The 25,597-nt window shown below is 34.9% G+C and overlaps 1 protein-coding gene across 1 annotated transcript in view; it reads left to right on the plus strand.

Annotated features, from left to right (window-relative positions):
- KCNH8 (potassium voltage-gated channel subfamily H member 8) overlaps positions 1–25,597 on the plus strand; it is a 192,288-nt gene that overhangs the window by 151,179 nt on the left and 15,512 nt on the right. The window contains exons 9-12 of the mRNA XM_040550428.1: positions 7,092–7,289; positions 11,638–11,837; positions 13,998–14,247; positions 18,440–18,658. Of these exons, the coding sequence (XP_040406362.1) occupies positions 7,092–7,289; positions 11,638–11,837; positions 13,998–14,247; positions 18,440–18,658 (867 nt within the window). The remainder of the gene's footprint in view (positions 1–7,091; positions 7,290–11,637; positions 11,838–13,997; positions 14,248–18,439; positions 18,659–25,597) is intronic.

Genomic DNA, 25,597 nt, shown 5'->3' on the forward strand with positions numbered 1-25,597 from the left:
ATTAGGAGAAATTTCTTTTCAGAAGGAGTAGTCAGGCATTGGAACAGGTTGCCCAGGGAAGTGGTGGAGTCACCATCCCTGAGGGTGTTTAAGAAAAGTTTGGACATGGTTCTTAGGGACATGGTTTAGTGGGTGATATTGGTGGTAGGGGGATGCTTGGACCAGATGGTCTCGGAGGTCTTTTCCAACCTTAACGATTCTATTCTATGATTTATAAAATTTGTTTTCTTTCTCGCTTTATAATTTTTTTAGGACAGTGTGTTAGCAAAATAAAGACCAAGCATGGTAGATTAATCTGCTAGCTCCATCTCTGCAGCCTAAGGTTGTTGACATGTCATATAGGTGCACCTCAGGTTTTGTCTTATACATACGATATTTATTTAATATCTTTATTTTGAAAAGAGCAAGAACACATGCCCTATTTTTTACTATTGTACAACTGTGCTATCTGGGCATATATGATGCAGCTGTGTTTACACAGTCCTAGAACCTGCAGCTGCATGACACTTTCAAGGTTGTAGGGTTTTCTATTTGAAATGTTAAGTGGGGTTGGAAGTATGATTGCTCCTGTCATCACTGGGGGTCTTTAATACTGAAACCATCTACTTTGGTATCTGCGTGCCTCTCCTAACATAACAAGCAAAATTCCATGATGGATCAAGCCTGTAAAGAAATCATACATTTTATGACAATGAAAGGATAACAGTGATGTTTTCTGGGATTAAGTAGTTGGAATGGTGCTGTTTAATGTATTAATTGTCTAGAAAAAAATGCAAATGACATAGCAGAAAAAAAAATGCACTTGTCAAAATATTTTGGCTAGACAGGGATAAAAAGGACTTTAAGGATATTTAGAACAATACTTTAAATAAGTAATCACCATAGGAGCAGAGGCAATGATTATTTAATAAAGCAGGGTCATGCACACTGGAAGAAGTAAAATTTGGTACAGAATACATAAAATTTGTCTTAGAGATTGATATCACAAAAAAATTTATCTAAAAGAGGGGAGTTGGATTACTTATATTGTAGCAATTGTTTTGCCTTAAGATTTATTTTTTGGGGGGGTAATATATCACAGAATCACAGAATCATCTAAGTTGGAAGAGACCTCCAAGATCACCTAGTCCAACCTCTGACCTAACACTAAAAAGTCCTCCACTAAACCATATCACTAAGATCTACATCTAAATGTCTTTTAAAGACCTCCAGGGATAACCTCAAACTGTTTGCTTCAACTTAGCTTAGCAGGCATAGCATACACAAACTTCTGTGTTAAAAGTTATAATCTATTTACATCAAATGGCTGTATGTGCTCCATTTCAGAGCATTTTTTTTCCTTATTTTTTACTATTTGGGAGCTTGTTTATATTTTCTATGTTTTGTTCTCCAATATTTCTAGATTTTTTTTTTATTTTTTTTTATTTTTTTATTGCTTGTTATTTCATAAGGTACAGTTCTGGGATTGTGACTGCTATTAGTTTGTGTTAATAAAATCACATGAACCACCAGTTTCAAGATACACTCAAGACACACACAACATAGTCCATTTTTCTTATCCTTTGATCCATTCTACTGTTTGAATTAAACAAGGAGCACTTAGAATATGATAAACCTGTGATTTTTCTAGAAGTTGTAAGTCTGTTCTATAGCCAAGTCTGTCAGGTGTGATTTTGTAGAAGTATAAAGTATAAGTAGCATCTAATAAAGCCACTGTCATTTTTTTGTGTTTTCATTTAGAGCCCCAAAGTTTTTTAGATGAATCGGAAAAGTGTTCTTGAAACTGAAACATAGCCCTTAAAGATAACCCAGACTGGACAGTATCCTTTAGGTTTACCCTATACTCATTCATTACATATTCCCTTTCCCTAATACCAGCATAACATTGTTTATTTTCTTGCATGAAAGAGCAAAGTATGTTCTGGCCATAAATGAAGTTCAAATACTCTTTAAAGACAAAAAGGTAATGGTGAAGGGGCAGATAGGCCTTCCTACCTTTGTTCCCTAGGAATACAAGAGGCCCCCTGAATTAGATATGGAGCTGCAGCTGAGAGAAGGTTTGTCCCACTCTTGTTCCAGCATCATGACCACTGGGATCTTGGGGGAAGCATTCCTGCTTTCAGGTGTTTGGGGATGCTCTAAGACGCAGTCTTCAAACATACCTTTTTGCATTTCCTGACACAGTAGTCCAGAATAAACCAGAGAGTTTTGGTTTACTTCCTAACTAGGGGAAAAAAAAAAAAAAAAAAAAAAAAAAAAAAAGTGTGTCTTTTATAGAATAAATGGTATTGGTAGTTAATTAGTTAGATAATGCAACTATTTTCTAAGTTGCTTAAATTAAATACCACTTAACATAGTTAACATTTTGGTATACTAAGTGTCTGTCATAAAAGGAAAATCTAAGTAATAGTATAGCATGAATCTATAAATTATGGAGTGACTTACCTGCTCTATAAAGTGCAAGCACCAAACTGGGGGAAGACTGAGTTTCTGAATGCCTTGTAAGTGAGATAATGTGCTTTACAGCTAGTTGTAAAGTACATCATCTACAAATGCATAAATTCATCTTTATTTCTTCTGGTACATTTATTTATATCTTCCCAGATACAGATAAATGAGACTCACTATGGATTCTTCCAGCAAGTTTTAAAGTAGCCTAGTGGAGCTGGATACCCAATTGCTACTGACTTTTCTAAAGGGAGTTGATTACACAAGTGTTCTTTTTCCCTTTGAAAAACCTTCCTCTTAATTATGTTAATTGATGTTTTAACATGTTTTCAAAGTCATAGATCTATATCTAGGTAACGTTAATTCAGAACCAGACAAGTTTCATAATGCTAAATTCTAGGATGCTCCCTCTTTGACTATGAGGTATATTTATTTTTTCTCTTCTTCCCTGAGGGCAGAAATTAATTACCCAAGTTTGCCAGAGAATCTGCTGAGAGCTCTTACCTACAGGAATCAAACAGCAAAAGGCATTGTTTCTGTTCTCATGACTATAGGGTAATGAAAATATTTACAGACAACAGTTTCTTGTCTTTACCTCCACCAGGAAAAAATATATTGCTATCAACAAAAAATCTCAGAAGTATAACTGATCTGGAAGATATTGGAGCATTATATATACTTTGGCTGAAACTTCATTCTATATCATTTCTTCAAAAGGTCCTGATTAGAATCATCTTTAACAGACAGAAATGAGAAGCTGTTTATCATGTCCTTATCTACAGATCAGAGCAATATATTTATCTGGTTTTCACTTTCAGATTTATATTGCTCTTCCAAATCTCATGGTCCATCTTTAATGAAAGTTACCAAATAACTTCTCCTTACATAGCAAACCATCTGTAGAAATTGTTAACAATTGCTAACATTTGCTAATTGTTACTGTTGTAGCTTAATGATAAGTCATTCATCTTACCGATTAAGCTTATTCATCTGATCCTAAATTACATCACAGAACTGGGCACAGAGTGGTGAACTATTCTTGAGTAACGATGCAGAGAGACTTCCTTGGCTAGAAGTGTTTGTTTGCAACTGTAACATGTTAATATTGTATTTGGTATTTCAGTAGTAGAATTATTATAGAACTCATATAGAGATTTCTACTGTTTGATACACTTTAAGCACATATTTTGGCACCATATCTCAGCTACTAATAATGGATCTTTTGTGATGGTGTTTCATTAGGGTTTTCTTTTATTCTTTTTTCTTTTTTTTTCTTTTCTTCTTCATAAAGTATGTTGTAAAGGAGAAGCCAGTTTAAGTGTATCTGTCAATTAAAAAACAGGCTCATTTGCCTTTGCTGGCTAACAATGGTAATGTAGTTGCCTAAAAGTGAGACTGGTACTGTTTTGTACAAAGTTACTTGAAATAAGTTGTGATATGACCCTTTATAACAATGAATGTGAAATTCATTCAGATAACAAAGGGCAGAAGAATGGGAATGAAAAGGCCAAGAATCAGTGGCTTTTAGAACATTCCAGGAAAGAGATTTTTTCCTAAGGGACATTATTTCAGTATCCACACATCAGTTACAGTTACTTAAAATAACATATTTAATTTGTGTCAATTTTGCAGTTCTTGATATACTTTAGAATATTTTCAAAAGCTGAAGGTGAACTCTACAATTGTGCTTCTGTATATTATGTTTAGATAGACTTTTATTAACTCTGTTAGGGATTTTGCTAGTTTTCTGCTCTTTAATGTATGGGATTACGTTCTCTAATACAGGCAAAGGAATGAAATCAGCTGTATAAAGGGCCATATCATTGTTGGAGAAATTATGTTTTTCTGAGATTACACTACTGTAAGGGAGCAGCAAGAGGACCCAAACCAGCAGAAGACTAAGGTGTCAGTGCAGCCCTAATAATATAACCACAATAACTGTGGGACAGCTTAATTGCTTCAAGTTTCTGTGGTGTTAGTACTTACAGTATTGATTATTTGTATGCAGCAGCTTAAGTTGTTGCCAATTACAGTTCAGCAGATATTGGTGCATAGACACCCCTAATTATTTGCTACAACTCTCAATGAAATTCAACTGTCTTATCTTGTGCCTGCCCCGTGTGATTACTGCTGGTACACACTGACACTACTTAACGTCACAACGTACCTTGTAGCTGGGTTGCCAGCATGAGTTCAGTTATGTTTTTTGCTTTTCTTTCATTTTAGTTAATTGGGAGCCACGAATATAAAATAGCTGGTTGTAATCAATGCTCTCTACTAGCCATGACTTGATCTTATGCTGTTATTACCCAGCCCTTCTGGCTTAGCTTTCTCTGTAGGCTAGTATGCAAGAGAGTGTAGTGTTGAGGATGGCCCTGTGTGGTACCAGTAGTGACTCAACAAGTCTGCTTTAGCGGGTAAATAGAATCATAGAATGGTTTGGGTTGGAAGGGACTTTAAAGATCATCTAGTTCCAACCTCTCTGCCATGGGCGGGGACACCTCCTGCCAAATCAGGTTGCTCAAAGCCCCATCCATCCAAGCTGACCTTGAGCACTTCCAGGGATGGGGCATCTGCATCTTCTCTGGGAAACCTGTTCCAGTGCCTCACCACCCTCACAGTGAAGAATTTCCTCCTTATATCTAATCTAAACCTACCTTATTTTAGTTTAAAGCCTTTAACCCTAGTCCCATCACTACACACCCTGACGAAGAGTCCCTCCCCAGCTTTCCTGTAGGCCCCTTTTAGGTATTGGAAGGCTGCTATAAGGTCTCCCCAGAGCCTTCTCTTCTCCAGGCTGAACAACCCCAACTCCTTCAGCCTGTCTTCATAGGACAGGTGCTCCAGCCCCTTGATCATCTTTGTGGCCTTCCTCTGGACTAGTTTTAAAACTTCCATGTCCTTCTTTTGCTGGGGGCCCCAGAGCTGAACACAGCACTCCAGTTGCTGTCTCACAAGAGCAGAGCAGAGTGGGAGAATCATCTCCCTCGCCCTGTTGGCCACGCTGCTTTTGATGCAGCCAAAGATAGAGTTGGCTTTCTGGGCTGCAAATGTACATTGTCAGCTCATGTCGAGCTGTCAACCAGCACCCACAGGTCCTTATTCGTCAGGTCTGCTTTCCATCCCTTCCCTGCCCAGCCTGTATTTGTGCCCAGATGCAGGAGCTTGCAGTTGGCCTTGTTTAACCTCATGAGGTTTGCGTAAGTCCACCTCTCAAGCCTGTCAAGGTCCCTCTGGATGGCACCTCTTCCCTCCAGCGTGTCAACTGCACCACACACCTTGATGTCATAGCAGACTTGCTAAGGGTGCACTCAATTTCATTGTCCATGTCGCCAACAAAGATATTAAATTGTGCCAGTCCCAATACTGACCCTTGAGGAACACCACTCGTCATTATCTCCACCCAGGCATTGAGCTGTTCACTGTAAGTCTTTGAGTATGACCATCCAACCAAAATACTTACAAACCTTTTTTCCCCCAACTTATTTGGAAGCACTGAGTCAGATTCTTAAAATCTACCACCTACTTTTGCAAATATTCTGTACAAGAGGAGCTCCCCTGGTTCATACTTGGGTTCATTCTTTATCCAAAATAAAGAAATATATGCTAAGTGAACTGGGAGAGATGTTAAGCTTCAGAAAGTGGTTCAGTCTTTCAGTACATACATGACTTGACATAATTATTGAAGCTCTTAGCTTAGGACAGGGGGAACTCCTACCACTTTTTCTAAAAGCAAACTGTGTGCCAGGAATATTTTGTTATGATGGTTATAGCTGAATATCCAGGAAGGATTCCCACTCTCCCAAGCAAACTGCTTAACATACAGTAGTGGGCTCATAAATTGATTTTTTTTTTTTTGTAACTTATTTGTATAAATCATTACGTTTATGCAGCTCATAGCTCATTCAGGTTGTTTGTTTTCCTTTTCCAAAAGAAGAACCATACACTTTTTCCTATTTGTGCTTTTATTTTTATTTTTATTTTTGGAAATGTCTGTGAGGCAGCATCTAATTCTACTTTATCTAGCACACATACATTCATTTAGCAAAATGAAAAGAAAGGAAAAGAAAGATTAAATTATTAATTTAGAAAATACTGAAGCGTCTTTGGAAAATTAATTCTGGTTTGTAGGTTGTGTTCTATTGTCTGAATCTTTTCTACTGTAAAGAGAAACATATAAAAAGCTTAAATATGTAATTATTATTATAACAATTTAGTTTTAGAATCTCAGAAAGCTTTCCAAGCATTAATTAATGGGAAAAAAAGTAAATCAATGTTGAATTTTTTGTTGCAGTGTTATTAGGAGATGATTTTTTTTGTCTTTTCTGTGCCTTAGTGGGTTTTGTGAATTAGCTAATTAGACTTGTAATATGCAATTCAAAACCATTTGATTCCAACACAGAAATCCAGTTCTTATCATAAATACTCATACATAAAAAACAATACTCTAGAGAAACAGTCCTTTATATGCTGTATAAGTTCTTACAGTTTCTGTTCTTTTTAAGTTTTTATTCTTGAAATAGTGTGAAGAATGCAGTGTCTTCTAAATAAGTATTTTAAAATGACATATTGTTCTACAGAGTGTGTAGTATTCGTGATGTCAGTATTCCTTAACAGTCATTTTTTTATGATTTGTTTTTCAGGTTGGCTTCATGAGCTGGGAAAACGTATAGAGTCTCCTTACTATGACAATAATACCCTGGGAGGCCCATCAATCAGAAGTGCCTATATAGCTGCCCTATATTTCACCCTCAGCAGCCTCACAAGTGTTGGGTTTGGAAATGTTTCAGCCAATACTGATGCTGAAAAGATCTTCTCCATTTGCACAATGCTGATAGGAGGTAGGTATTTATGCTAAGCATCATGTAAAATGTTTGGGCAGAGTAGAGGGGAGTAAAATATGACCTGAAATTTTGCTAGGTTTTGATTCAAAATCAAACAAACAGAAACTCTAATTTAAACTGACAAAAAGAAGGAAATATTTTTGTGGAGTTTAAAACTGGATAACTTACCTGAAGCAGGCATATCTCCCAGCTTTTGATAATTTATGGTAACAAAAGTCATTACCCAGTAAGATGCAAGCTCTTCCTATTGTGAGTGAGTGTGGGCCAGCCATGTGTCCTGGGAATATCTGCATTTTGGTTACATGCCAGGCACAGTTCCAGTCAGTTAAATAATAAGTTCAGCTCCAGTTCAGTCCCTGCAGCAGCCCTGGGAAAAATGGCAAAGAGAGGATGTCAGTCTAAAAGTGTATCTGGCTGCGTGTATATCCGTATCTGAAGGACCCAGCCCAGAACAAAGGCAGTGGAGACAGGACAGAGCCAGGTAAAACATTGGGTGAGCCATAGGTAAGCGTTTCCATAAGGAAAAAGCAGTTTATTTATCACTAAGTAGATTTTACCACATCGCTGCTTCAGATTTGCTTCAAAATCGCAGTGTTTTTGTCATGCCTACAGCTCTTCACTGTATTTGTAACTGATGCTAATTACCTAGTCTTATTGTTGGGTTCACTTTCCTGCTGAGGTACCTAGGAACACCAGTGAGATAGTGGCACCTGCAGATCTTGGTAAACCCAAGACAGTGCAGAGAAGGTACCTGCAGGTACCTCTTTACATTCTTCTTCCAAAAATAATTAATCAATTAATTAAAAATAGCTGTTATGTTTCATAGTGTGTACATCACAAATCTCAAAAATGTCACAATGTCTGTGAAGAACAAAAGGCCCCCTCATATTTTCTCTGGTTACCTAATCGTTCTAGAAATACTAGTAGGTATTTCTACCACCCAGCATTTCTACAAGGCATGTCTGCAAGGCACTGGTTGTCAGTTTTACAGCATAAATTTTACTGGCCAAAAATAAATTGGTAACTTGACACTCAGAAACTAAGGAACATAATGAATACCCTGTAAACTATATATCTGCAGCATCCAGTAGTATTAAAAATGCTCAATGAATTATTGCCATTTTTCCCTGTCCTCAAAATGAGCATCAATAATGTAATGAATCCAACAATAGTACCATTTTAATTTTGACAGTGTCAGAAAAAACAGGGAACTCATTAATTTAATGCTTGCATAACATTATGCAGCTTTAAAATACAATGTGGTCTCTGCATTGGGGCTTTCACTACATAAAATGTGTTGGAATGAAGGAAGAAGTATTCATTTATATCAAGAAACCAGCAATATTCTGAGTAACACAATGATGAATATTTAATTCATTTTGATATAGTAGACCTTTTGGAAACTTAATAGACTATAAAAGTATCCTACACTTTTATTTAATCTAGCTATAGAAATTTCTTTTTCATTCCTTATATTACTGAGTGGTACATCTAATGTGTTTGTGCACTGAATAAATTGTGAGGAACTTGCTGACTGAATGTAGTAAGAGGGAACTGAAAAGTGAAAGGTAAAGATACTGTGAAGCAGCAGCAGAAGGACTTTACACCAGGGAGGGCCCAGGAAACAAGATGTATCCAGGTAAGGAAGCAGAGCAGGCTGGTTTGCAGATGTTTTCCTGAGGAACTGTATTTTAGACCCTATTTAAGTAAATCAGCCTAGGGGGAAAACTTGAAGGAGTTGGCATCATGCAGCACAGACTGCTTTGAAAACTATTAGGAACAAAATACTACTCTGTATACTTTAACATATAATATATTTTCATTTCTTAAAGCATGCTTTGAAGTGTAGTTTTGGCTGATATTTAATTTTAAAATTTCCTAGTGAAAAGTGATGTCTTGAGGAAAAAAAATGTTTTGTTTTGTTTTGTTTTGTTTTTTTCAGTATTTAAACCAGCCATTAGTTTATGAAATTTCAGGTGGAACAGGTAGCATGATTTGGTTTAGCAGTACTTTGTATGTTTGTCTTTAATGTGCATCACTGCCTCTTGGTATTAATTCTCATTGTGCATAGATTTAAAATTGCAATTAAGATAACCATTATTGTGAAGATAAAACATCCTACTCTATGTAATATTTCTTCTTAAAATTGGCAAAATGTACTTATTAAAACTTAACCAGAATTCCTAGGATACACAGAATATTAATCCTGGGATCAGAGGTGTTCCTCTGTTCCTTAAGCAAGAAAAATGTAATTTAGAGTAACTATTCAAATTAAGGACACTTTATGAAATATGCTTCCTAGAAGTTTTTAATTTGTCTTACTTCATTTTAGAGAATGGATTAATAGTTATTTTATAGAAAGTAGGATGGGTCTGTGATTCTTTAATAAAGAAATCTAACGGCTGTCACAGACAGGAATAGCTTGTCATCATCAGTAGCAGTTGTCTTCCAGTGTACATATGCAAAGATAGATTCTCCTACATTAACAATTCTTTATGATATTTGTGCCCATAAAAACATCACAGAGATCTCTACAGTGTTCGCCTCCTAACCCTGGAGCCTGTGGGAGACTGACCAGAATACAAGTGATTTTTACATGTGCATCCATACACCACATCCATACACTGCTTTATCCCTCCCCTCTCTTTTTAAAGTGAATATCACATTCTTAGAACACAGTGCTACACCATCTTCAGTCTGTTTAGCTACATCTGGCTGAATTGTTTCAGCCCCAGGTGAATATTTCTACTATAATATCCTGTATCTAACTTTACACCAATCTGCTGTATTTTGTTGCCTAAGCTTCATTAGTGACTTAGTAATGCACTGCACCATCAGTAACAACGTTTGGTTGATCCAGATGATTCTTCTTTAAAATTACAGTTCTTACAATTATACATACTTTTTCTTTCTAACATTCACATCTGAACCTTTTCTTTCTGTACTGTTCATTTATCTTCTTTTACTAATGGACTTGTATTGACTTAAACGTATCAGTGAATCACCTCTGAATGCATTCTGTGTTGTGAAACTACATGACACTTCAGTGCTTTCTCCATTTTTCTGCCTTCCCTTCACAATAAAGACATAGATATTGTTACTAGCTCCTTTTTGTTTAACTCAGCCTGTAAAATTTTTCTGCTCTCTAAACCAAGGAATTTTCTGCCTGTTTCTACAATGAGAAAGTATGATTAACCATCAAAATATATCTTTTCCTTCTCCTGCTCCCCTTGTTTCTCTCTGCTTATCCTGGACTTCTATAAATTGCCATACGAGGTCAATGTCTTGTTTGTCTTGTTTATAAACCAATTCCTTTGCTACTCTGAGGAGTCTGTCTGCTTCCTTTCAAGCACTATAAAGCTAGATGTCCCTTAAGAGTAATAATCAAGCTCTTTAATAGTTTTTTCAATAAACAATTTGTAAATGTGTATATTATATACCTCAGATCAATACCACATGACAGACAATCTACAGTAATTTTGTCCACTGATGATCAGCAAACACATTTCTGCACAGACAAACCCAGATGCACTGTATCTGCAGGCATTTCTTCAATTTTGATTCTGGTATTTTTATTCCCAAGCCAGTCTCTAATTGCAGGCAAACTCCTGGATGTCAGAACTTTCTGATAAACAATTTCACACCATATTTGACTTTCTCAAGCAACATAAGAAATCAGGTTGTCAGTTTGAAAGTATCTTTCTTTTTTTTTTCTTTTACATGAATTTTTACTTTATACATTACAAAGCTTTTTCCCCCTTTTTTTTTAACATCTTGTTTCCCAGAATCTTTATATATATCTTTATATATATATATCTTTATATGCTATATATATATATATATATCTTTAAATGCTGTTTACAATCTCATTCCATTACACATAGTCCCTGTTAGATTCATATATGCTCTGTTATTGTATTTATTTGCATGACTTCTCTGAAATGTATTACAATTTATTTAGTTTATTGAGTCTAGTCTTTGTACTGTTTAATAGTTTTTGATTATTTCCTGAATAAGCCTGCCTACATTTGTATATCTGTTTCCTTTTTTCTTAGACTATAAACCTTATAGTCTTTTAGACTATAAACTTTATAGTTTTGGGCATTATTTTGTATTATACTCTGACTAGATAGCAACAGATGTGGTTCTGTCCTGTCCCATGACTATAACTAGAAATGAATAATAATATGAACACTGTTGTATATTTCTCATGGAGTCTTACACTCAAGCTTTATTTTATCTATTAATCAGGAAACTGCTTTTCTGTGAAAATTGTGTTTATTTTCTGTTACATTTTAATGATCAACAAGTCACTCCACATTACACATAATTTCTGTCTCCCTAGCTCTGATGCATGCCTTGGTGTTTGGCAATGTGACTGCCATAATTCAGAGGATGTACTCCAGATGGTCCCTTTATCACACAAGAACCAAGGATCTTAAGGATTTTATACGGGTCCATCACCTGCCACAACAGCTAAAGCAAAGGATGCTTGAATATTTCCAAACTACATGGTCTGTCAATAATGGAATTGATTCCAACGAGGTAACCAAATGAGGGAGGGGGTTGTGTGTTTGATAGTTTTGACTGCTGACTTGGAATGAGCAGGGGATCGTTTTCTGTCTGTGATACTGTGTTTTCTGTGAAATTACATATAAAAAAGAACATGTCTAAAAATAAAGTTGTGTTGTTCCAGGAGGGAAATGTTATTGAAGAATCTGTTCTAAGTATGTTAATAATATATATTAAAATATAATATAATTAACTTATATATTAAAAATTCAGAGTCCTTCATAATTTAGAACTGTTGAAGAGACATTCATCAGAAACCTTTAGCATGATACCAGAAAAACTCCAGTGAGCTCTTTACCTTTCACCAAACACAAAAAAAAATCTACTGTGTTTTTTTTTTCCTGTTTGTTTTTAAGGAAGGGTGATTTTACTGTCCTTTCCTCCCTCCTTCATTTTCTTTTGTGCTTTGCATTCCTGTAAACAAGTGGTTTGGCCTGAAAGATATTGTCTGAATGCTTAAGTTATTCATTTCCCTATATTTTTAAATACTGACTAATTTGCAGAAAATGACATGACAGTAAAAAACAAAGGGCAGATTTCTGGCTGTGTCTTTGCTCGCTTGTTCTAAATGACTTATCCAGGTTATGTATTACTATACTGTGGGAGAAATAATATTTTTTCTCTGCTGGAGTGTTATTTGAATGAATTGTTCCCTTCAGAGCTCTTGTTACATCTGTCATTATAAAACTCATTGGCCTCTACACATGAAGTGGAAGCAAGCAGAAAGATTTTGGGTTGAGAACATTTTTTTCCTGATAGACTCTTCTTGTAGTGTGCACAACAACAACAACAACAACAAAATGGGATATTCAACAGCATCCTGGCAACAGAAGGAACCTAGGAAGATCTCCAATGATACAAAAAAAAAAAACAAAAAAAAACACTGATATACTGATAACCAAGCGTTATTAAATTTGGTTAAGGATCAGATTCAGTTTCTGTACCTTCTGTACCTTAATCCCACTGAAAGTCATTGACTATTGTACAAGAGCAGCAGCCTCTGGAGAGACCATCAGTGTTTTATGCTTTGATTACCCTCCACAAACTATCATGTCTGAACACAATTGGTCAACCGTTGGCTGACTACGTTGCTCAGGCGTGAGATCCCCTCAGACTACAAAGAGCACCGTGGTTGTAGGCTTGCAGCATGCCTGTCCAGAGCTCTGCCCATAAGCAAGCAGTATACTTTGCTTCAAGGGACTGACTCTTGAAACCACTTCAACATTTTTTAAAAGCCCCACCTGAAATTTTTTGTGGTTAAATACATGTGTATATGTATATATACACATTTGGTCAGCTGTATATTATTCTCAGGAGACATCTCTGAGCAGAAAGATGTTTCTCTTAATTTTGAAATCTTCCAACAGATTTTTTGTAAAATATACAGAGAGATATTATTATGTGTTGGCCAAGCTACAGTAGGAATTTGCCTAGAATTAAAACTAAATAAAAATAAGAAGACCCAAAAATAGGTCTTTCTTTTAGTTTCCATAGGTTCTGGATGTGCATCTTTGTCAGTATTTCTTTCCCACCTCTTCAGTGTCTAATTGCAACATCATAAAAAATAAAGTAATAATAATAAATAATAATAATAATAATTTAAAAGTTTAGATGTGAACTATATAGAGGTGGTTTTTTTTTGTTTTTGTTTTTGTTTTCTGAGTTAGTTATTCTTCTTCCACAGATTTTACCATACAAAAGGCTTATTCATGAATTTTATATAAACTTTTTAAAGAAAACCTAAACCAAGTTCACTTTTGCTGTTTTTATAGTATATGCTACCGTATACAAAATTATATATCCAGAGAGTATACTTTTGGTATAACAACTGGGAACTCAAACAAGGTTAAATTGTGCATTTGGGGAGTTCTTCCACAGACCACTGAGATTTTTATTTTATTATTTTATTTTATTTTATATTTTATTTTATTTTATTTTATTTTATTTTATTTTATTTTATTTTATTTTATTTTAATTTTTTTGCATAAAGACATATTTTTAATCTTTTTTTTTTTCCAGGAATTTATCAGTGTTTATCAGTGTAAAGATTTATTAAAACGTAGCACATATTTTCACTCCTATTTCTCTTTCTCTCTCTTTTTCTATTTATTTTTATTTTTTCTTTTGGTGCAGCTTTTAAAAGATTTCCCAGATGAGCTGCGTTCAGATATCACCATGCACTTGAATAAGGAGATTTTGCAGCTCTCTCTTTTTGAGTGTGCCAGCCGCGGTTGCCTCAGGTCTCTGTCTCTGCATATCAAAACCTCCTTCTGTGCTCCTGGGGAATACCTCCTCCGGCAGGGAGATGCCCTGCAAGCGATCTATTTTGTGTGCTCAGGTTCCATGGAAGTCCTGAAGGACAGCACGGTGCTGGCGATTCTCGGTATGCTCACGATCATAGCTTCAAAGAGAAAGAATGGTCCTCCAAAGTAGCCAGCTATGTTAAGATTGATCTTAATGAAAGAGCACAGTCATCCTCAAAATACTAATGATGGCTTAGTGTATTCTAGTAGTCTAATGAGACAGAGAGAAATAATTTATTCTGATTTAAATCTACTATTCATCTATTAATCTGCTATGGCAATCCCTAAATCTTTTAAACTTTTTTATTTTTTTGCCCTACAGAGCTTTAAATATTAATTTTATTAGCTGTATAATATTTTGCTTGTAGTCTTATTATCTTGCACTTATTTTTCTCTCCTTTGTATGTAAGTAGGTCCTTACTAGCTTTTGATATAATTTGGCACTTTCCACAATATTTGACAGCAGTATTGATACCTCAGAGGACATTTGATATTAGTTCCTAAACAGTTAACAAAAATTAGTGGGCAGTTACTGTTCCCACTAATGCTGTCAAATGAAAGCAAGCAATATGAGCCCAATCTCATTCTTTAATAAATGCATATGAACACCACTTGTAGGACAGCCATTTGGTGAAAAGCAAACATTGTTGGCTCTGCTCTGCCAAGAGTTACTTCAAGATAATTCATACTGCCAGAATTCATCTGAGTATATTAGAACAGAAGAAGGCCAGAAGTTCTGTTCTAATAAATTCTGTTTAGTGGTTGTTTGCTAGACGAGTGCGTTGGCTTATCTAATGTCAAGCATCGCTATCTGTAAATTTCAGTGATAGGCTTCAGTCTAATGCCTATTAAAGAGCTTCCCTTTATCTTCAGCTAAAGGACTTGTCTGAGTTAATGTTTATGAAGTGTTCTGATAAAGTAAAATGTAAAATATTACTCTAAATATAAAAGAATTATTTTGTTATGATCTTAATGCTTCTTTAGATTTCAATATATTCTTCTTTCTAATAACCTCTAACATTCTTATAAAGCAGAGTTAAAAAGAACATTTCCTTTATGCTTTCCTTCCTGTTTTGTGGGATTGCACTATAATGCAAGCTTCTGATCTTCTGCAATTACATTTCCTTTATTTTACTAGCATTCATTTGATTGGCCTTTTTTTTTTTTTAATATAAACGTGATACATGTCCTATTTGTTTCATAACTCTTTAATTCCATTAGATTGACAGTCCATATCACTCTAACACTTCTTGTAATTAGGAAGTTTTAGAATGCTTCTATTTTATTGGATCACATAAATCAAAGCTATAAAATGTGGCTTAGAAAAAAAACATAAGCTTAAGTATAGCAAGAGGTCAAGACTTACCTCCATTACAATTACAATTTCATTAACAATTTCATTTTCAGACACTTCTGAAAATGTTAATAAGAGCTTCATTTTGTAATGGTAGCAATGACAACAAAAAGAAAGATTAGTGGATTTCTGAGAGAAGTGAATGAAATCATAATGCAAAAACATAAACATGATACAATGAAATAATGTTTCATTCCAGTGAATGGGAGCTTCATCATTTAAACCTAATTAATGCTAGAAGAAGGTGAGTGCATCATACCTGTAGGTCCCAATGAGAAACCGTTTTACTAATTTAATGTAAATTCCAAAGAGCAGATATTTTTTTTCTGAAAATGTTGATTACTTGCAGTTCCCAGACAACAATTTTATAACTCTGTCACAATTCTAATTGTGGTGGAATATGTTTTGGTTGCCATTCTCACTAACAAGTAATACAGCAACAGTACAATAAGAGATGATCTGATTAAATACAACTGTTTGGTTCCTCTTTAGACTGTTATGTGATATCTCACAATGAAATTTAAAATATGCTTTTTAAGGAAAAAAAAAATCAACAACATTGATGTATTGTTTGAGCATACATCTTATATTTGTTTACAAATAATAGCCATAAGTGATTGAGAAGATACACATGAAGAGGAGAAATTCATAATTTTGACTATATGTCCCAGATTTCTTATCACAAATATGTTTCCACTTAAGCCCTTATAAATGAGTGTTCTCCAATTTAAAAAAAAAAAAAAAAAAAAAAGAGAGAGAGCTACTAACAACCTACATTACTCTGTTTATATAACAAATGTTGTTATTAAAGGTACAGTTATCTCACTTGTGCTGTAATTCTAATGAATCTTCAGCTTATTAGCTACGGTCTTTGCTACATGATTTTCATTCAAAAGCAAGCATATGTTAGCATATACCAGAGCAAATATAATGCCCTTCAGACTAATATTATTTCATCAAATGCTGTAACTGCTATCAAATAAAACTGTAACTTTTTTTCCCCAAATTATGTATTCATTATTGATACTAATACTGTTTATATGCCTAGAGTTTCTAATTAATATGCTAACAAATAATTTTTTGTAAATTTGAAATAATTTTTTTCCTAAGTCTATACATTCATGGTTAGCAATAGCTAATCTTTACCAGCGATCTGCTTATGTAATCAAAGAAATCTAAAAATCGGTGATATTTACAATAAAAAGTAAAAGTAAATTATTTCTTAGATTTACAGTATATCTGATTATGTAAACATTACACCATGTGATGAGCAAACAGAAAATGTATTATTTTGTAATTACTTGAGAATGGTGTGGGAAACGGTGTCAAAAGCCTTACTGAAGTCAAGGTAGATCACATCCACAGCCTTTCCCTCATCCACTAAGTGTGTCACTTTGTCATAGAAGGAGATCAGGTTCATCAAGCAGGACCTGCCTTTCATAAACCCATGCTGACTGGACCTGATCGCCTGGTTGCCCTGTAAGTGCCGCATGATGACACTCTTTAAGAACATTTTCTGTGTAATATCCAGGTAGAATCACATGCTGTGTGCATTTTCAGATTTTACAGTCTTCACTTATTACTCACTAATCTCAGACTAATGTAAGATTAGAAGAGACTTCTGAAAGCCACCCATTCCCAGTCCTGGTTTGAGCCACTTTTGTTCCAGTTGCTCAGAGCTGTCTCTCCTCATGCATTATGTTCTCCTGTCGTTGGTCATCTTCATGACCTTTTCTGGATTTAATCCAGTATGTCAACACTCTGTCTCCTACTTAAAAACCCAAAACTGGACATGATATTCCAGATGTAGTCTGAAAAGTGAAATACAGAGGGTTTCCTGTCACTTCCCTGGAACCTGTTGGCTGTACTCTTACTAATGCTGCCCAGGATGCTCTTGGACCTTCTTTTCTGCAAGGGCACATCGTTAGCTTATGTTCAACTTGTCTATGACAATCCCCATGCTCTTTTCTGAGGAGCTGTTTTCCAGCTAGTCAGACCCCAGCCCATATTGCTGCAGGGAGATCTTCCCTCACAGGTTCAGGACTTGGTATTTATTTTTGTTGAACTTCATGAGGTCCTGTCAGACCTTTTTTGCCAGCTTGTTAAGGTCCCCTGAATAACAGCTTTTCCCTGAGTATATCAGTCACTTTCCCCAGTTTGGTGTAGTCCATAAACTCACCAAGAGTGCACTCAATTGCACTGTCCAGATCTTCAATAAAGACCATCTGCACTAACCTTAGAGGAAGATCTCTGGTTCAATGACTGCTCTTTGGACATAATACCTCAGATCAGATGCTATGCAAGCTTTTTGCTCTTTATGCTCTTCAACACGTGGTCGGTTGCCCATAAATGAAAATATAATGGCTTACGAATCCAATATTTTTTCTTGGCAGAAGTACTATTGGGCTATATATTTGTTATTACCTTGTACAACTAATATACATCATGAAGTGCAGCTATACAACTATAAGTATCAGAGCTTGCAAAAGTTTTATAATACATATTCTTAGTAAAGGTTTCATTTGAATTGAGGATCTACAATTAATCATGTCATTGTTAAAATGATCTAAAAAGAACAAGCGAGAAATATGGTCTTCAGTTTTTGACTTACAAAATTTCACCTGATATTAATTACTCGTGTAATATGTTTTTTTTACATATTTACTTGATTGCTCTCTTAAATGAGATATTTACATGTACAGAAATGAGTCTTTGTACCTCCCATTAATCGTATGTAACATTCTTCCTGCAAAAATCAGAGAAAGTCTTTAGATAGCCATACTTGTGAATGTTATTAATTTAAAAATTCATTAGTAACTATGGGTTTTAAATTTAGCAGTTGTTAAACAGAGTTATGATTCAAAACAGTAGTCAAGAATTCATGTTTTCAAGGTGCTTGCTTTCATCTTTTCTTTCAGGTAAAGGAGATTTAATTGGAGCAAACCTATCAATTAGGGATCAAGTTATTAAAACAAATGCAGACGTTAAAGCTCTAACGTACTGTGACCTCCAATGCATTATCCTCAAAGGTCTCTTTGAAGTGCTTGATCTTTACCCGGAGTATGCTCACAAGTTTGTTGAAGACATACAGCATGATCTCACATACAATCTAAGAGAAGGCCATGAAAGTGATGTAAGTATCTTTAAAAGTCACCGCAGCTATTGTTAACTTTAAGGTGTTTCTCATGCTTTAGCCTGTAATCATAATTTCATCACAGTAAAGAAATAATACATAGATTACATTAAAAGGATCACTTGTTCAATATGTTTGATAATTCAATCGTTATCTGTATGAATTGTTGATCAATTGAACAGATCATAAACAGAGAACTTGTTCTCTGCTTCTCATTTTTCTATAGAAAACCTCATTTGAGAGAACATACTTCTTTAGTATTTTGTCATTTTTTTTGCTAATGTTTACAAACAATTCACAGTTATATAAAGCATGTGTCCAAAAAAAAGTATTTAACTATACCTTTTCTAGAACCTCATGTGCCAGTCTAATCAACATTGATTGCTTCATATTTAAGAATGTTTTCACATGTTCAAAGTAACAAAGTTTTTTTCTCATCATACTGCAACTGAAAAGTGTTTTTCCATTTCAGTGAGCGACTACATGTGAAAGCTCAAATAACCAACAAGAAATTTCAGATAATGCTTTGCTGAAAGACTTCAGGATAGACTTACCGAAGTATTTTCAAGTATTCAAACTATTGCAAGGCTTAGAAACTTCATGCCTTGTGGGACCGTTATCCTCCATTTAACATAGGCTCACAGTTAACTCAGTGTTATAAAGGGTGGCTCGTTGCTTGGCTAGTCGGTATTGCTTCGTGCTTTTCTGTACAAATCTGGGGGTCATCATACCAGCTGCAAACACATTCAGCTTTTATAAAACCAAGGACAGCTCCTCCCAATTGGAGATGCCTGCATGATGCACAGATTCTCTACTGAGAGCAAACTTACATCAGCTCTGTGAGTGCAGAGAGGTAAAGACCCTCTTCATGCTCACTTTAGAATATGGGATTTAAAGCTCTGAAGGAAATACCAAATAAATTATTGCATTTTAATGAAGAAAACATTTTCAGAATTTATGGATATGCACTGTATTTTCATGGTATAATCTATTATTTTAAAATTAAAGGGGAAAAAAAGAAGATCCGGAGACTGATTAGCATCCAGTGTCACAGGCATATATAAACTGAGAGAACACAAGACAGTTAATATTAGTTTCACTTCCTCCTACATCCTGGAGTTAACTAGGCTATCCACTGGTATTGCTTTTGCAGCAGAACTAATCTTGGTCACGTGCATCTGATTTCTGCTCCAATCATTTTATTTATCAATAAGGATGAACAGTAGGTATAGGGCAGCAAAAAATTTTACTAGTACAAAAACAGGACTCACCAAATGATGAAAGATGCCTATGGCTATAGCAAAGTCTGCCGGGTCAAAAACTTACTTGCTGTGCACACCTAGGAGTGCAGTTCCTAGAAAATACCACATCTTCTATATAAATAACTTGCACACAGAGATAATCTGTTATCTGAGTTATCTGATGGTTTACTCTCACAGAATATTAAGAAGGTTTTCAGAAGTAAAATGTGTGTGCATGAAAACATGACATCTTTTAAATATAGCATTATGTCTTGGGAATGGTGCTATGGGAGAATTTGGCAGCTGTGACACTAAACACCATAAAATAGGGAGATTTTACTTTTGTGTGTGTTTATGTCTTTTTCAGCTTTATAGAAAGTTTTAGGTTTGGAGAGTTTTTCCGTAGTTAAAAAGTAGATTGATTCATTTCAGTAAGTCAGTTTCTCATTCTGTTTTTCCTTGAATGTCTTACATGAATACAATTTTGAAATTGAATGTGAATTTAATGCTTCTGAAAATGGATCAGTAGCAGTATTTAGAGCCAGGTGATCTACAGAGTGAAAAAGCATGAATTTCCCCACTACAATTTGCCAAGTGCCTTTCAGTCTAGGGTCAGATGAACTACAGATTGAAATAACATGAAATAGCATGACTTTGACAAGTGCCTTTCAGACCTGACCTAAAACCTTATTGCTTTTTTAGTCACAGTCCACCAAAACTGCCTTTGGTTGTAGATTTCCAAACACTTTAAGCCATCATTAAAATGTAATACAGCAGAAAAATGTAGTCTTGGTTATCCATTATCCCCTTCCTTGTGCTGTTTGAACTCTTTACACACAAAACTGAAGAACTTTGAACTGAATTAGAGCTAAGTGGACCAAAAAGTGACAGAAGTAATCATGAGTTTCCTGATCCTAGTGTCAAACCTCCAAATTACGTAACTACCCTACCGCACAGAAATTTCTATGAAAAGGGTTTTTGTTTGTTTGTTTTGGTTTCATTTTGTTTTCTTGGCTCATTTGGACATCTAAAAGTGCATATAGTGATGAGCTCCATCTGCAGTAAAATCCAAGTAAGGTGTAATGGTGGAAAAGGCTCTGGAATTTCCACAGCCACTTTTCAGTAAAACAAAGAGTTGTAACCATATTTCCTCCCAATATCAAGTAGAAACTGCAGCTATCTGGTTGTAGAAAGATTGAAAAAGTTGTTTAAGTAATTTAAAAGAAAAGCTCAGGGGATTTTAAGTACAGGAGCTGGCAATCATGTAGCTATTTCAGCTTCTAATGAATAACGGAAACAGATACAAAAATACAGAGATAAAGTTTCAGTGGTTCCTCATAGTAGTACTAAAAACAGAAGTCCTTAAGAGATTTATGAGTATAAACTTTAATGGTTGTGCAATCACACTGTCAGTGTGATTATATTTATTATACCATCTTTTTATATATTCACGTCACAGAAAGATGTGAATTAGGAAAAAGTCTGTGTTGATTATATGTATTCTGTCCTTTGTTTTCTTTACTGAATTTTGCTGGAGAAGCTCATTCTTGTAAGCATACAAAATTAATTCAGCACAGCTAGGAAAAACTAATTCATTTGGTAGCTGGAGTTGTGATGTAAACACAATTCAGGCATTCTGGTGTTTCAAGCAATTTTTTTAGGGCTGTGACTGACATCATAGTCATGAAATAGTTTGCTAAGTGATAAAGATTTAAGCACCCCCCTCAACTATATATTTTGCATTATATATTACAGATTGTGTACAGAGCAGGCAGCTAGAGGACCAGATGCCTGATTTGATAAAGCTAGGCAGTCAGAAGATTCTTACAAGAAGTACAATTATATGAAAGAAACTGGAAATGATTTTGCTATCTGTGAGCCCTGGAAATCTTGCTCTATTATAGAGAGAGACAAATGTTCATAACTCCTAATTATCCTGATCATCTTATGAGAAGCTTAGAATAGGTAAATACTTACACGATATTTTTGTGGGCTTGGTAACCATTTGTTGTTACTATTTCTTTTGTCTACAAAGAAGTGTCTATAGTGTAGGCGTCACGACTCATTAAAAAAAAAAAAAAGAAAGAAAAGAAAAAGAAAGAAAAAGAAAAAGAAAAAGAAAAAGAAAAAGAAAAAGAAAAAGAAAAAGAAAAAGAAAAAGAAAAAGAAAAAGAAAAAGAAAAAGAAAAAGAAAAAGAAAAAGAAAGAGAAAGAAAGAAAGAAAGAAAGAGAAAGAGAAAGAGAAAGAGAAAGAGAAAGAGAAAGAGAAAGAGAAAGAGAAAGAGAAAGAGAAAGAGAAAGAGAAAGAGAGAAAGAGAAAGAAAGAGAAAGAAAGAGAAAGAGAAAGAGAAAAAGAAAGAGAAAGAGAAAGAGAAAAAGAAAAAGAAAAACACACAAAGGCTGGTTACAGCCAGACTGATGCAAAGTACAAGAGTCCTCCTTGACACCTATGCCGTCTCTCAAGTTGTAATGAAGTCCCAAAGGAAGATAAGAAGCATGCAGGCACACGTGTCTTTGACTCACTAGAGCACTATCAATATGTGCCATTTCTAAAAGAAAAGATGACATTCTTGAAGATTAAAAACTCTGTCTTTTTGACATGATTTGTAATTAATAAGAATATTTTTTTTCTTTAGTAGTTTTAAAAGTACTGTTCTGTCTCTTACCGAGAGCTTCCTTTCTCCCTACCCCCAAAGGGGGAGACACTATTCTCTAAAATGAGAATAATCTCCAAAATAGGGGGAAGGACTGCATTGTTGGAGTCTATCCACAGTGTAAATTAGAGATAATAACAAAGATTGCACTAGAAAAGTGGTATATTCTTCCTCCAGTTGGGAACATTCTTATTACAGCATAGCTCCTTGATAATAAAAATAAGTAAATAGACAAATAAATAGTTTTTAAAAGGCAACCAAAGATTTATTTTTTCCCCCAAATAAAAGGTATTGTCTGACAAATTGGGGCTTAATGCTTGTATTTTGGAGAGGCTGGTATTTAGAATTTTTTTAATTTAATGTTTGAGTTGTGGTTTTTTTGTTTGTTTGTTTTTAATATAATGAAGTTCATGTTGCTAATAGCAATACCAAACAAATTACCCTTTTCTACTGGGAAATCTGGCCAAAACACTTGTTCTTAAAGGTGAAAACAGCTTTAAGCTCTGGAGCATAAAACAGAAGGCACAGTTTCAGAAGAATAGTATCTACAGATTCTACTCTAGGCTGAGTTTTCTGGTTCATTCTAGTAAAGCATTAAGCACATATTTTAAGAGTATAATTCCACTTAATTTCTTAAGTGGTTTATTTCCAGACTTCTCTCTTTTTTTGTGTGTCAACTAGTGGTTTTGGTCCTGTAGGCAAATAAATAGTAATAACAATATAAAAAGATGGATAGAGAAAAAGATATTTTGAGTTCATGCACAAATTTCAGCTGAAAGTCTGCCTATCCACAGTCTATTTTTCAGCTAGTAGATTACTTATTTAACATAAATTATTTCTTCATGAAATAATGACCTTTTGGTCATGATTTTTCTAGATATTGTAATATAGCTCTGTTGAATTTATTAATGCAGTTTTCTAATATAGTCAGAGGTGTTACATAGTTGATTATCTATTACTAACCAGCAACGGAGGCAGTTACATTTCTGGTTTTTTTTTAATATATCTTTATTTTCTGCATAGTAAATAGTATTTTGTTTTAAAGAAACAGATCAAAGTTATCCTATTTGCAATTCTATTGCTTTGAAGGAAAAAAAAAAAATCAGCATGTTTTTATGGAAAGGATTGCTTCTAATTTTGGCAAAGACTGCAAAGTAAGAAAATGTGATAGTAACTTCAGTCACATGATTATTTATTCTTACATTTGACTTTCAGAGCCAAAAAAAAAACCTACAGATTTCTCAGGTATTTATAATAAAACCTATGTATTTAAAAGATTATTTTCTTAAACTGCTATTACTACACTGCTTCACTTAATCATAATTCCTCCACTCCAGAGTAGGTCATAGCTTGTGCATTGCAGAACAATAAAATGTTGCAAAATGCTTTTCATAATAAATACTTTTCATAGAAGATTTACCAAATAATCCCGACTATCTATTTAATGTGGAAGAGGGTTTGGCCATATTACTCATCAGCTGTGTAGAAAGGAGTGGTTTAATTAAGAAAATTTAACAAGCTTTACTTTGACATTTATCAGTGTGGTTTGGTAACTTTGAGGAAAACTTACCATTTTTAAACAAACTTCTGTTTTTTTTTTTAAAACAAAATACCTCCAGTTAATCCCTCACCTTTGTCAGTAGCTTGTCTGGCAGATGATCGTGTGCTATTAATGTAGGTGTAACTCACTGGTGTTTATTGCCTGTAGCGTAACAGGTATAAATGCTGCAAAATGAGACACCTCTCAACAGGATTTTTTTTTTTTTTTTTTTGTGTAAAAGCTGTCACAACAGGTAGAATATAGAAGTGAATAAATCACACAAAGCAGCAGAAGTCTAATACTTTACCTGCATTATTATTATGAAAAATAAAGCACCTTAGCTTCCTGCTTACTACCTTCCTTTATAGTCCATGTGTACTTGGCAGCTGCACAGACCAAATTCCTTTTTTCCTATTAGGATGACTTGTCTAAGTCACTGATAGCTCTGCATTTTTTGCTTTCTTCCTGTTGGATACTGTACTTCCATTTCTCCTTTTCATATGATGTGGAGTCTGAAAACCTCTCACCTTCTCAGAGGGTAGAGTATAGGAATGAATGTCCACCTCATACTATCAAAAACTAAAATTGCTTAAAAATCGTGAACATATAATTAACTTTGACACGTCTCCTGATGTGTTCGGTGGAGTAGGTTTTTTAGTTGCCTGTATGCATGGACTGCGGTACAATCAGTGCTACTGTGCAATACTGCTCAGCACTCTTCTACATTTTAAAAGTTTCTCAGATTTTTCTTTCATGCTTCTGGGACTGCCAGGATGCTTTTTTGTTTGTTTGTTTTTTTGTTTGTTTTACTTTTTTTTTCTAATCTTTTCTTCTTTGCTTTCCTTCTTCATCTTCCCAGAATAAATACCCCGTTGCAGAACTACGCAGCACTCATACAACCTCACTTATGCAGCTCAACTTCTGTATTTCTATGGAACAAGTCATAGAATCATTAAGGTGGAAAAGACCTCCAAGATCATCTGGTCCAACCACCACCAATGCTACTCACCTACCCTACCACCAATATTACCCACTAAACTATGTAACTAAGTACCACATCCAGCCTTTCCTTAAACACCTTCAGGGAAGGTGTAGATGCCTTTCTACCTCTACATGCAGATGTAGAAAGGCTTGACCATCTGAGCAAGGAATATAGAGCATTTCATCCGTTTTACATTTCATTCCTGGTTTTAAGTGAGTGAGAAGCAGTTTGGGAATGAGCTTTGTCATCTAACACTCTGCAAGACATTTCACAGATCTCCTACCTGTATTCATGCCACTAAGCATGTTTTGATGGATCTTTGGCTACTTAAGGTGGATACTAGTTTCAGACAGTTGATTCTGTTGCAATACCCTCCTCCCTGTGCAGTTTTACAGTTTATCCTCTGCTTTCTCTGCCTGGCAATTACCTGCTGCACTCAGCATGAGAGCAGGGCTGACCTGGAGCTATAGTGCAAGGCAGGTTCCTTTTTGTTGCCTGCTAACTCATAAAGCCTGTTTACTTGCAG

Source organism: Cygnus olor, chromosome 2 (assembly GCF_009769625.2).
Source record: "Cygnus olor isolate bCygOlo1 chromosome 2, bCygOlo1.pri.v2, whole genome shotgun sequence".
NCBI classification, from domain to species: domain Eukaryota; kingdom Metazoa; phylum Chordata; class Aves; order Anseriformes; family Anatidae; genus Cygnus; species Cygnus olor.